The 12716-nt window shown below is 34.3% G+C and overlaps 1 protein-coding gene across 1 annotated transcript in view; it reads left to right on the top strand.

The window, feature by feature from the left end:
* STXBP5L (syntaxin binding protein 5 like) overlaps positions 1–12716 on the top strand; it is a 428660-nt gene that overhangs the window by 243576 nt on the left and 172368 nt on the right. Inside the window, exons 10-11 of the mRNA XM_035000065.1 lie at positions 6032–6110; positions 11977–12131. Coding sequence (XP_034855956.1) covers positions 6032–6110; positions 11977–12131 — 234 coding nt within the window. The remainder of the gene's footprint in view (positions 1–6031; positions 6111–11976; positions 12132–12716) is intronic.

Raw genomic sequence — 12716 nt, 5'->3', positions numbered from 1 at the left:
TTTGGTTTGTGGTTACCGTGAGTTTCATATATAACATTCTAAGTATATAGAAGTGTATGTTAATTTGATGGTCATTTAAGTGTGAATACATTCTAAAATAACTTTATTTCTCCCTTCACATTTTATGTATATCTTATCATAATTACATCTTTTTATTTTGTGTACCCCTTAACTAATTTCTTAGATATAATTAACTGTATTATTTTTTTCTTTTAACCTCAAACTAGCTTTATAAGTGATTGCTCTATTATCTTTACTTAATGTTTGCTTTTACTCATGACATATTTTTTCCTTTTGTGATTTTCTTACTTCTAGTTATGGCCTTCTCTTTTCCACTTAAAGAAGTTCCTTTAACACTTATTGTAAGGCCAGTTTAGTGGTGATGACCCTTTAACTTTTCTTTGGGAAATTCTTATTTCTCCTTCAATTCTGAATGATAACTTGCTGGATAGAGTATTCTTGGTTGCAGGTTTTTTCTCTTTTCAGCACTTTGAATATATCATGCCACTCCATTCTGGCCTGCAAAGTTTCTGTTGAAAAATCACTTGATAGCTTTATGGGACTTCCTTTGCACATAACTATTTGCTTCTCTCTTGCTGCTTTTAAAATTCTATCTTTAATCTTTCTTTTTCCTTTTTTAATTTCAATTTTTATTTAAATTCTAGTTCATTAAAATAAATGTAAAATTGGTTTCAGGTGTATAATTTAATGATTCGGATGCCTGAGTGGCTCAGTTGGTTGGGCGACTGCCTTCAGCTCAGGTCATGATCCTGGAGTCCCGGGATCGAGTCCCACATCGGGCTCCCTGCTCAGCAGGGAGTCTGTTTCTCCCTCTGACGCTCCCCCATCTCATGCTCTCTCTGTCTCTATCTCATTCTCTCTCTCAAATAAATAAATAAAATCTTTAAAAAAAAAAAGAATTTAATGATTCATCACTTACATATAACACTCAGTGCTCATCACAAGTGCCCTCCTTAATACCCATCACCCATTTAGCCCATCCTTCACCCACCTCCCTCCATCAACCTTCAGTTTGTTTTCTATAGTTAAGAGTCTTATGGTTTGCCTCCCCCCTCTCTTTTTTTCCCTATGTTCATCTGTTTTGTTTCTTAAAATACACATATGAGTGAAATCATATGTTATTTGTCTTTCTCTGACTTTTTTTGCTTAGCATTAATACATTCTAGCTCCATCCAAGTCATTGCAAATGGCAAGATTTCATTCTTTGTGATGGCTGAGTAATATTCCATTGTGTGTGTGTGTGTGTGTGTGTGTATACACACATACCATATCTTCTTTATCCATTGGTCAATGAAACTTGGGTTCTTTCCATAATTTGGCTATTGTTGATAATGCTGCTATAAACATCAGGGTGCATATGTCCCTTTGAATCAGTACTTTTGTATCCTTTGGGTGAATACATAATAGGTCATAGGGTAGTTCATTTTTAACTTTTTGAGGAACAGCCATATTATTGTTCATAGTGGCTGCACCAGTTTGTATTACCACCAACAGTGTAGGAGGATTCTCTTATTTCCTGTGTTGCTAATTTTAGTCATTCTGACAGGTGTGAGGTGGTATCTCACTGTGGTTTTAATTGGCATTTCCCTGATGATAAGTGATGTTGAGCATCTTTTCATGTATTAGCCATCTGGATGTTTTCTTTGGAAAATGTCTATACATGTCTTCTGCCCATTTCTTAACTGGATTATTTGTTTTTTGGGTGTTGAGCTTGATAATTTCTTTATAGATTTTGGATACTAATCCTTTATCAGATATATCATTTGCAAATATCTTCTCCCATTTCACAGGTTGTTTTTTAGTTTTGTTGATTGTTTCCTTCACTGTGCAGAATCTTTTTATCTTGATGAAGCCCCAATAATTCATTTTTGCTTTTGTTTCCCTGGCCTCCCTAGTAAGAAGTTGCTTCAGTTGAGGCCAAAGAGGTTGCTGCCTGTATTCTCCTCTAGGATTTTGATGGTTTCCTGCCTCACATTTAGGTCTTTATCTTTAATCTTGTACATATTTAATTATTATGTGTCATGGTGTGGACCTCCTTAGATTAATCTTGTTTGGAACTCTGCTTTCTGAGCCTGGATGTCTGTTTCCTCCCCCAGGTTATTGAAGCTTTCAGCTATCACTTTTTTCAAATAAGTTTTGTGCCCTTTTCTCTCTCTTCTCCTTCTGAGATGCCTATAATGAGAATGTTTGTTTACTTGATGTTGTCCAAGGTATTCCTTAACCTATGCTCATTTTTTACAATTATTTTTTTTCTTTTTTGCTGCTCAGGCTGGGTGTTTTCCATTACCCTGTCTTTCAGATCACTTCTGCACCTTCTAATCTACTGTTGATTACCTCTAGTGGATTTTCCATTTCAGTTATGGTATTCTTCAACACTAATGATGGTTTTTTATATATTTAATCTCATATTAAAGTTCTCACTGAGTTCATCCTCTCTTTTCTCCAGTCCATTGAGCATCTTTATGACCATTACTTTTGAACTCTATCAGGTAGGTTGCTTATCTTTGTTTCATTTAGTTCTTTTTCTGAGGTTTTGTCTTGTTCTTTCATTTGGAACATATTCTTCTGTCTCCTTATTTTACTTGACTTTCTTTGTTTCTGTGAGTTAGGTGCAACAGCTACTTTTTCTAAATTTGAAGGAATGATCTTGTGTATTGTCATCCCCTGTGTAGACTGTATGTGCCTGGTGACTTTGGTTGGTTATTTGGAGCAGTGGCTGTTGTGTACTATGGGTCATGGGGCACTCTGTGCTGGGAAATCTGGTGGTATGGATGAAACTGAAATGGGTATGGGCCAGGGTAGTCCTAGGGTCTCCACACAGAGAGTGACCTGCCAGGACAGCTGAAGTGGGTGTAAGCTGTGTTGGGGGGCTGGAATCCTGGGACTCTACACAGAGTGCACCCTGGCAGGATGGCTGAAACCAAAGTGGGTACAAGCTGGGATGTCCTGGGGCTCTCCACACAAAGAACACCCAAGCAGGATAGTTAAACCTGAAGTGGGTGCCAGGCAGGGTTGGGGGTGGGGGCATCCTTGGGCTCTCCATGCATAAGGTGCCCTGGCAGGATGGCTAAAACTAAAGTTAGTGCAAGTTGGGGTGTCCCAGAGTGATTCACACAGGGGGAATCCTGGTGGGGAGGCTGGAACTGAGGCAGAGTGTGACCCACGGGTTCCCAGTGTGCTCCATGCAGAGGAAGCCCTAGTGGAGAAGCTGGAGCCAAAGTGAGCATGGACCAGGGGTTTCTGGAGTGCTCCATGCAAGGGCTGCCTGGTGAATTGTCTGGAGTCAACATTATATGGGCCTGGAGTATTCTGGAGTACTTTGCACATGTGTCACTTTGGCAAAAAGGCTTGAGCTATAGTGAGCACTGACAAGGAGTGTTCCAGTGTGCACTGCACTGGGGCGTCTTGGTGGGATGGCTGGCGCTGGTGTGAGCTAGGGGCCCAGGGATATTGAGGTGGTGGGCTAGCTAAGGTGACTGGATCCTGCTCTTGTTCATGCTATCAAGGTGTAGAGGGGAATGTAAATCATGGTGCTTGCCAGGCTGGAGAAAGTTTCAGCAGCTCCCTCACCATTTGGTGAAGTTCTAGGGGTTGACCTTTTATATGGTAGTTGCTCTTTTAAACTGTGGCTTTTTTTCAGTGATCCAGGCCATCAAGGGCTGGCATGGGCTAGGGGCCCAAGGCTTGCTGAGGTAGGAGGCCAACTATGGCACCTGGACCCTGCTCCCACCTTCATTTTCAAGGTGGAGGGGGTATCATAAACAGTGGTGCTTGCCAGCCCGCCAGCCTTAAGAACCTTTCAGCTCTTCCATTTGGCTGGTTCCATCATATTCTAGTTGCCTTTAAACCGTAACTTTTTTCTATGCCCCAGAACAGATGAGTCTGCTCATGGTCCCTTAGTCCTCTCCCCACTGTAGTTCACAGTGTTGGGGTTAGAGTTTCCCTTTGTTACTGTGTCTCCCTCTCTTGTGCTGTCTCTTTGTGGTCTCTATCTTTTGATGTGCAGAAGCTGTTCAATGGGCTCTCAGTTCTTCTTCAGGAGGAATTGCTCTATTAGTAGGTGTAGATTTGGTGTGTCTATGGAGGCGGTGAGTTCAGGGTCTTCCTGTGTCACCATCTTGGACCAGAACTCCCAAGTTCTATCTTTTAATGCTTAATCTAGCTTCTAGAAAATCATCTGCAAAAATCTGTAAATTTTTCTATCATAAAGTGAAACCATAATATTCTTAACTCCTACTTCATGTACTCCTACTATTCTCAACACTTCAAGTCTATCAATCACTTATTTGTTTATGGTACCTCATACTGTCAGTTTTATATATGCTTTGCTTAAACTAGTAAATTTTAAGTTTCCTGGTGGTCAGTTACTTCTTTTTACTGTGCCATTTAGTATAGTACTTTGAACATAAAGAGTAGCAATAAATGCAATTTTTATAACAATTTTTTACATAACATATAAATATATTTCAATTATTGACAGGCAATGAACATAATCAAAGTTGAAAACCTTCAGCCAAAAATTAATTATTGGAGTTGGAAATTGAAGTAAATCATTAATTAATTAATTTAGGTATTATTCCTTTTTACTGAAATTAGTGGATAATACTAATGTGCACTGATTGAAAAATTGTAATTGCTTACACACACACACATATATATAAACAACAGCAAATATACTGTCTTGATTTGATTAATAGCTTGGCAATTATTAGAGAAGAAATGGATCAAAAATATATCAACTGAGGAAAATGGGTCTCTTTCCTTGTTGTTATTTCCTTCAGTTCTCTCTGTTCCCACATGTTACCCAAACCAGGAATCACCAACCAGCTGTTTCTTACCCCTAAGACCACTGCTCAGAGTGAGTCCCTGAGCCAAAGTTCTCTCTTTGTAAGGCATCATGATCTACATATAATGTCAGTAATTCCTTTTTATATGTAATACAGATACTTTTAAATCTTTTTTACAGTGTGAATTATTGTGACCAATATTTTGTTATTGATTGCTTTTTTAGTTGACATAGGGTAAAAGAAAGAGAAAGCAAATTCAGAAAGCATGCCATGTAGCAGATAAGGTATGTTATATGCTGATACCCTGCCCTTTAAACAAATTAAATTATTTTGACATCCTATTTGGATTATGATTGTGCCATTCTGAAGCTATCCTGAAAATTTAAACTTAAATGCACATAAACGTCTATCTACATAATAGGTATCTGTGTCTATAAACAGTTGTGGCAGTACAAGAATAAATAAGGGTACTTATTAAAATAAAAAAGAAACAAACATATCACAAAAATGTCAATTTTATCAAAATGAGACATAGAATTATAAGCAAAATCACAACTGAAAGATGTTATATGCATAAGTAGCTTTACTTCCATTTCATACTCTTCTTGATCATTTTTCAAAATCCATGGAGTCTAAACAACATAACCTTTCCCTAGAAGAAACTATTTTTATGCAAATATAGAACATCATTGAAATATACCATCTTTGTTCATTGTCTAATGGGCTTTCTGTTAAATGAATTTGATGAAAATGCAATGATTTTGATAGTCTGTCATAAGTTTTAAATGGCAAGTCTTTCTGCATGAGAAAAGGGTTTGCTTGTATCATAGATAAAATCTATAATGGGCCTAGTATGGATTTTCATAATTATGTATTTCATTATGCAGATAAGTATGCATGTGTATGTGTCTTTAATTCTAAAGTAATCTTAAAACTTAAATAATTAAAATAACTTTATATGAGACTAGATTTATACATGGAGAAAGTGTATGTTTGATAAGTTTACAAATATGATAAGTTTACAAATAACTTTATTCCTTATATAGCAGTCAGTTATTAGGATTCAACAAATATGTTAGGATGCATAGAATTGTATTTATCCTATTATGAAAAACACATAATTACCTTATTTTTTCTTTATATTCTTTTAGTCAGACTTTTGAAGTTGTCATGGATGTGTAGAATTTAAATATGATTTAACAAAATCCTTTTTCTTTCTTTAGGAAAAAGTCAAAGAGAAGGAAGAAAATCTGAATCTTGTAAACCAATTCTTAAAGTAGAATACAAGACCTGTAGAAACAGGTATGCATTTTTTACTTTGGGTGATATGGGACAATATATAAGAAACAGACAAGAATGGCAAATAACCTTTAATAATCATGTATTACTTAAAGTTTCTTATAATTATATAAGTACATTAACTGGCTAAATCCTCTTCATTGATCTTCCTTATTGTTTAATAGGAGTACCTATGATATTATTATGAATATTATAATAGCAATTACTAATTATTTTAACTTTCTATGAATATTCAGATGAGTATTATGTACATTAATTTTAACAATGTCGGGCTTTTGGGCCATGCACATTACAAGTAGCAATCATTTAATATTATTAAGCAAAAGCATACCTATTGGTATTGCACATGAAAGAATTAAATACATAACCAAGTCTCTGTACTTTAGGATTTCACATTCTGAACTTGGAAAGATTATAGTTAGTTGAAAAGATAAACAGTTATATATATTAGCATAATAAAATAGTACTAAATTTTAAGTTATAGAAAATTAAATTGAATAATAATATACAATAAAATTTTATCATGTATATATAGAAGCTTTATCCTATAAATCAAGAATGTTCTTTTTACTTACAATAATTATTAGTGGCAATATTCTCTTCTAGAATTACCATAATTACAAATCTTACCTAAACCTTAATTTTATTTTAACTCTAAATTGGATAATTCTATGTTATATTACTTACATGTTCACACTGGAATGTATTCAGTATTATAGATGCATTTAATGTTTGTTTATACCTGCTCTTTGAAAGATTTAATAGTATAAAATAATGGCCATTTTTAATGTGTTAGTTCATATATATATATAAACTATCATATGGTATATATTTATATATATATATTTTTATGTATATATTTTTACAGTAGTTTATATATATACATATATATGTGTGTACATACACACAATAGATCAATACCTCCTTAGTCCAGCCAAATGTTACTAAACATAAGTAGTAAAAATGACCAGTTTTATATTACTATAATTAAAGTATTAAAACATTTTAAATTTAATTATTATGGATGGACACATTTTACATATGTTATTATATATGTTTATATATGGAAACATTTTACATATATACATATATTGTTATTATGTACACATATTATTAGTTATTACTACTTAGTACACACTGTGCAACTTGTTTGGTGTACTAAAATGAAAGAGAATACTGCCTGCTTTTGAATCTGTTATAGTCTAGGAGGAGAAATAAGGCCATAAACTAGTGGTTTCCATGTAACATGTGAGGTGCTTTTATAGAGATATGCTATGAGAGCACAACAAAAGGACACCTAACCCAGCCTAGAGAGAAAAGGGAAGAGAATGGTGAGGAGAGATCAGTAAATTTCTTCTTAGGAAAGAGGATACCTGAGATGGGCTTAAGGGATAATAGGACGGTGGCACACAAAAAGTAAGGAAAGGGTGAAGGTGAAGAGAAGATACTTTAGGAATCAGGAATTCAAGTCAAGGCAATGTAAAATAATTATTAAGATCCTTGGCATATGGGGTAAGACAGCTATGTGACCTTGAAATTTTTAATTAACTCTTTTAAACTTTAATTTCCTCATCAATTATACCTATCTCATTGTGATGTTTCTGAAGAATAAATGAAATTATGCATGAAGTTTGTAATGTCATAAGTTTGATGAGTGGCACATACTGGATTTCTTGATAAAAAGAAGTTATTATTGTCATCATCAAAGCAATGATATTTCACATTATTGAAATTATTCCACTGATCCTAATTTAATGATTTATTCTAGTAATTGGTAACCCAATTTTCTGTAGAAATAATTCTTCAGATTTCTAATGTGAAATAATTATATATTATTGGTCATAATTACTGTCATCCCACTTACAGTGCACTTTAGTACATTGTGTGTGTTTGTTGTGATTACTACTATATTAGAAAATTCACCTTTAAAAGCAGTGGTTCCACCTCTCAGAACACAAGGAGACTAAACAGCAGAGGAGCACCAAAGTTGAGTACTAAAAGGTATTGTGACAGCAAAATGGGCCATAGCTTGGAAGTGACAACAAAGAGCTATATTTCTGCTCCATCTAGTGCACAGTAAACTTTGTGAAGTCAAAAATTGGGATGGCTGTGGCAGGAGCAAGAACTTTAAGAAGAGTTCTACCAAATATGCTGCAGCAATAGAGTCTCTTAAAGATTGCATAGGTAGCAGATGCAAGGGTATGTTTTCTGTTTTTATCTTAGATCAACCATTCACAAACTGGCTTTATATTTCTAGGGATAAACAACCATTCTGCTTAGGAATCATTGGTCTCCAATCACCAAATTGCTTATTGGTGCCCCAACACCAATGGCCTCTAGGCTTAATAAATTTATTCTATTCAGAAAAAGGAATAATGATCTCTCTACCTGCTACCACTAACATTATCAAGTTTCTGTAATTAATAAAAATTACTTTTTGCTAGTCTTTTAATCCCTTTCTATCATGGTCACCTACTGATAGACTTCATATGTAAAGTTCTCTAAGCCTCAGCATATCCATCTGTTAAGTAAGAATAGTAGTAGTTTTCTCATCGGGATATCATAAGGATTCAATACAATAATGCAAGTAAACTTCTTCACACAATACCCAGAACATCATAAATACTCAACAAATGTTATTTTAGTATGTACTATATTATGTTGCACGGTTTATTGCTTAATCTTGTTGCCTTCATTGAGAAAAAATTTTAATGCTTTTTCTATTTATTTTACAAATTATACAGTAAAATATTTTTTTCTTTTGCTGTACAATACTGTGGATTTTAACACATGTATAGACGCCTGAAATCACCACCACAATAAGAATACAGAACATTTCCATACCCCCAAATTTCTTTCCTGTTGTTCCTTATAGTCGCACTTTTCTCCACTTCTAACCCCTGACAACCATTGATCTGTTCTCTATCACTGTAGTTTTGCCTTTTTAAGATGTCATATAAATGCAGTTATATATTACATAACCTTCTGATCCTAGCTTCTTTCACTCAACAAAATACCTTTAGGATTTATCCAAGTTGTTGTCAATAATTTTTAATTTGGGGGTGCCTGGGTGGCTCAGTTGGTTAAGCCTTCAGCTTAGGTCATGATCTTAGGGTCCTGGGATCAAGTCCTGTATTGGGCTTCCTGCTCAGCGGGGGGCCTGCTTCTCCTTCTCCCTCTGATATTACCCCCACTTGTGCTCTCTGGCTCTCTCTGTCAAATAAATAAACAAATAAAATCTTTAAAAACTAATTTTTAATTTGTATTGATGTTTTCTTTATGTATGAAGACATTGTTAATTATATAGTTATTTATTTCTTTTGTAATAATCCATCTGATCAGTGTGCCCAGATACACTTGTAGTAAAGGAGTCAGTTTAGTGTGGTATAACATTTATCAAATTGTGTTCCTTTGATCACTAACTGTATTCATGGAAAAATAGGAATCTGTAATCAAATATATTTGAGAGATCTAAGAAAATCTGGGTTATATAAAAGTAAATCGGATTCTTTACTGTATAGTTTCTTAGAATCTTTCTTTGCTATATGGCCTGAATTATAAAATTTCAAAAGGGAGATATGGTGTGCAAGTGTCTATCAAATTTTAAATTAAAAACTATTTTTCAGGGATGCCTGGGTGGCTCAGTCGGTTGTGTTTGCCTTCATTTCAGGTCATGACTCCAGGGTCCTAAGCAGGGAGCCTGCTTCTCCTTCTTCTCCCCCTGCTTGTGCTCTCTCTCTGACAAATAAATAAATAAAATCTTTTTTAAAAAAACTTTTTTTCAGAGCATTTTTAAAGTTATATTCCACAGTTTTAGAAACATTAGACTAGAAGTGAAAAATGTACTTTAGAGTCTGGATTTGAATCTTTATCCTTCCACTCCATAGCTGCTTGACTCTAAACAAGTTCACCTGCATTAATCCCAGAGTTATCTGCTACAGGCAGTATAGATCACTGTTTAGGAAAATAGACTTTGAAATCTGACAGATCTGTTTTCTTTTGGGTTTTTCTGCTTAGTTGTTACTTAACCTCATTAATAAAATGAGGATTATACTTATGAGAATTTAATGTGATAATTAAGTATCTAATGCAATTATTCATGAGTGGTTTCCTGAGCATTTCCTGAGGAATTAACTTTTTGTTCAGTCATTCAATAGTTTACAAAGAAGTGCATATATATCAGCAATTAACTTTAGACCCAGTGTCTGATGCGGAGTCATAATAAAAGCAGAAAAGGTTTTGCTTTCTTCCAATAGTAGAAAGGACATATTTTCCAGTGTGCTTACCAAAAAAAAAGGGGAGAGTAAATTGCTTCTTACCCTATATTTGGATTAGCAGTAGGGGAGATGAGATTAACTTCACCCCCTTTTACATGGAAAAAATAGATATTTATGACCTTATTAACATTTGGAGCAGATAGTTAACCTCAATATGTGTGAAAAGATAATATGTTCTCTAAATCATGACGTTTGTTGTAAAACAAAGCAACACAAAAAGGTGCAAAAACACTTACTCATTTCATTAGAAATGACTTTTAAATCTGGAAAAATCTTAATAATACAAGCATTTATTTTATAGGAAAAAACTTGCTGCTTAGTACAACCATTACTAGGTTGGTAATTTAGTATGCCAAATTACTGAAGCAAGACTAACATCAACTGATATAGGACTCAAGGAAAATAAATTAGAGTATTTTTTCTTATTTAGCTTACAACTCAAATATTTATGTTAAAACATTAAGACAGAATTATAAATAAAAATCAGTATAGATACTTTATATGTAAGTTTTAATGGAAACTTTTTAAAAAGCTCTTTTTTGTTCTTGTTATATAGCCAGGCTAAGATTAGCAAATGTCCCATTGGTAATGTTTGGTACCATGTACAGTACAAAATGAAAGAGAAAGGGAAATTTATAAAGTGATTTTTAGAAACTAGTAGATTCTTTAGTGAATAGATGGAAATGAATTATTTAGAGAAGCATATGTTCTCAAAGAATTTGGTAAAATAAGTGTCTAGTTCTTTTTAAAAAAATTTTTGGAGAATACTTTCAGTTTGGTATTTACTTATTAAATATACTTCATCAACATATTTTCTTTTATATACATAAACTAGGGATACAGGTATTAATTTGAGAAAAGTGAAAAGTTATGACACTTTCATAACTTTCTGACAGCTGTAATATTTTATAGTCATCTCAGCCCCGCTCAATTTATCTAATTGTATCTTGCAACTAACAGGGCATAAAAAGTTTGATGTTAGTTTTAGTAGCTAAATAGAACTGGCTGACCCAAGGTAAAATTGGGAAGATCACATTTTTTGTCTTAGTTTTGTCCATCTTTTTATCATAACCCTTTCCCACAGATATTCCATTACATAGAATTTTCATGTTACATTCTACCACTCTGGGCTTGCTATTGTTGCATTTAATTTTATATTGAAATTTGCCTCCTTTATCCCTTAGGAATTTTGGACCCCACATGCCAAATGGTTAATATGATCAACTAACATAGCTTAATATTCTAATGGTAGTGATATAGAGTTTTGGGAATCAACTAATACATGTGGAGATATCCTTTTGACTCAATGAGTACCTCTATTTCCCTCCAACTTCTCTACCTTTTCCCCAACATACCTCATCACCTTTAGACTGATTCATTAGTAATTTTAATGGTAAGAATTCACAACCAGAAAAAGGGAAATGGTAGAATAGTAAGTCATTTGGGTGAGATATTTTGGACTAAGAAAGATATTTGCTGTCAAATTGTGTTGTGTATAATCCCTACCAAACTTATTTTTCATTAGCTCAGTCCTATGATGTTGTATCATCTTAAAGGACTTCTCAATCTCATTAACTTTTTTTTCTATGTAGTGAACCATTCATAATATTTTCTGGTGGATTGTCCTATGACAAAGCTTGCAGAAGACCAAGTTTAACCATCATGCATGGAAAAGCAATTACAGTGCTTGAAATGGATCATCCTATTGTTGAATTTCTTACTTTATGTGAAACACCCTATCCAAATGGTAAGTAAAAAAAAAAAAAAATGAAACTATTAATGTTGAAAATCATTTTTGAAGTAAGTTCCTAATGAAATTAAGCTTAAATATTTTTAGTTTTGGCAGCTGACATCCACTGTGGTACAACACTGTGAGCTACAGGTGCTGGAGCAGGTTCTGCAACTGTACCTACTTGACAAACTGGAAGTAAGACAGATGTAGTACAGCAGTGCTGGAGTTTCAGGTTCTTATATCAGGTAAGTGCTTTAAACTTTGATAAGGATGGTGGAAGCTGAGCTGGGAGGGTCCGATAGGGGTCCGGGGTGAAATCACTTGGGGAAACTGAGGTCTCCTAATAGCCTCTCCTAGACCAGCTCCACCCATCCCATTCCAAAACTAATCAAAGTTAAAGCACTTACCTGATATCAGTGATCTATAACTCTGGTGGTAGTGCATCTGTTTCACATCTGGCTTTGCTTCAGATGCAACTGCAGCACCTCTGATTATTCTAGGATTGCTGATGTGTGGTTAGTGATTTATTTCAATTTTGAGAATAATTTAGAAGGGCTTTTGGGAGGAGAGAGGCATCCTGAATATAAAGACTTTTTGTAA

The sequence above is a fragment of the Mirounga leonina genome, unplaced genomic scaffold, assembly GCF_011800145.1.
Source record: "Mirounga leonina isolate KUSES-001 unplaced genomic scaffold, KU_Mleo_1.0 Mir_115, whole genome shotgun sequence".
NCBI lineage: Eukaryota > Metazoa > Chordata > Mammalia > Carnivora > Phocidae > Mirounga > Mirounga leonina.
Note: the sequence above shows the minus strand (reverse complement) of the source record. Positions and strands in the feature narration are given on the sequence as shown.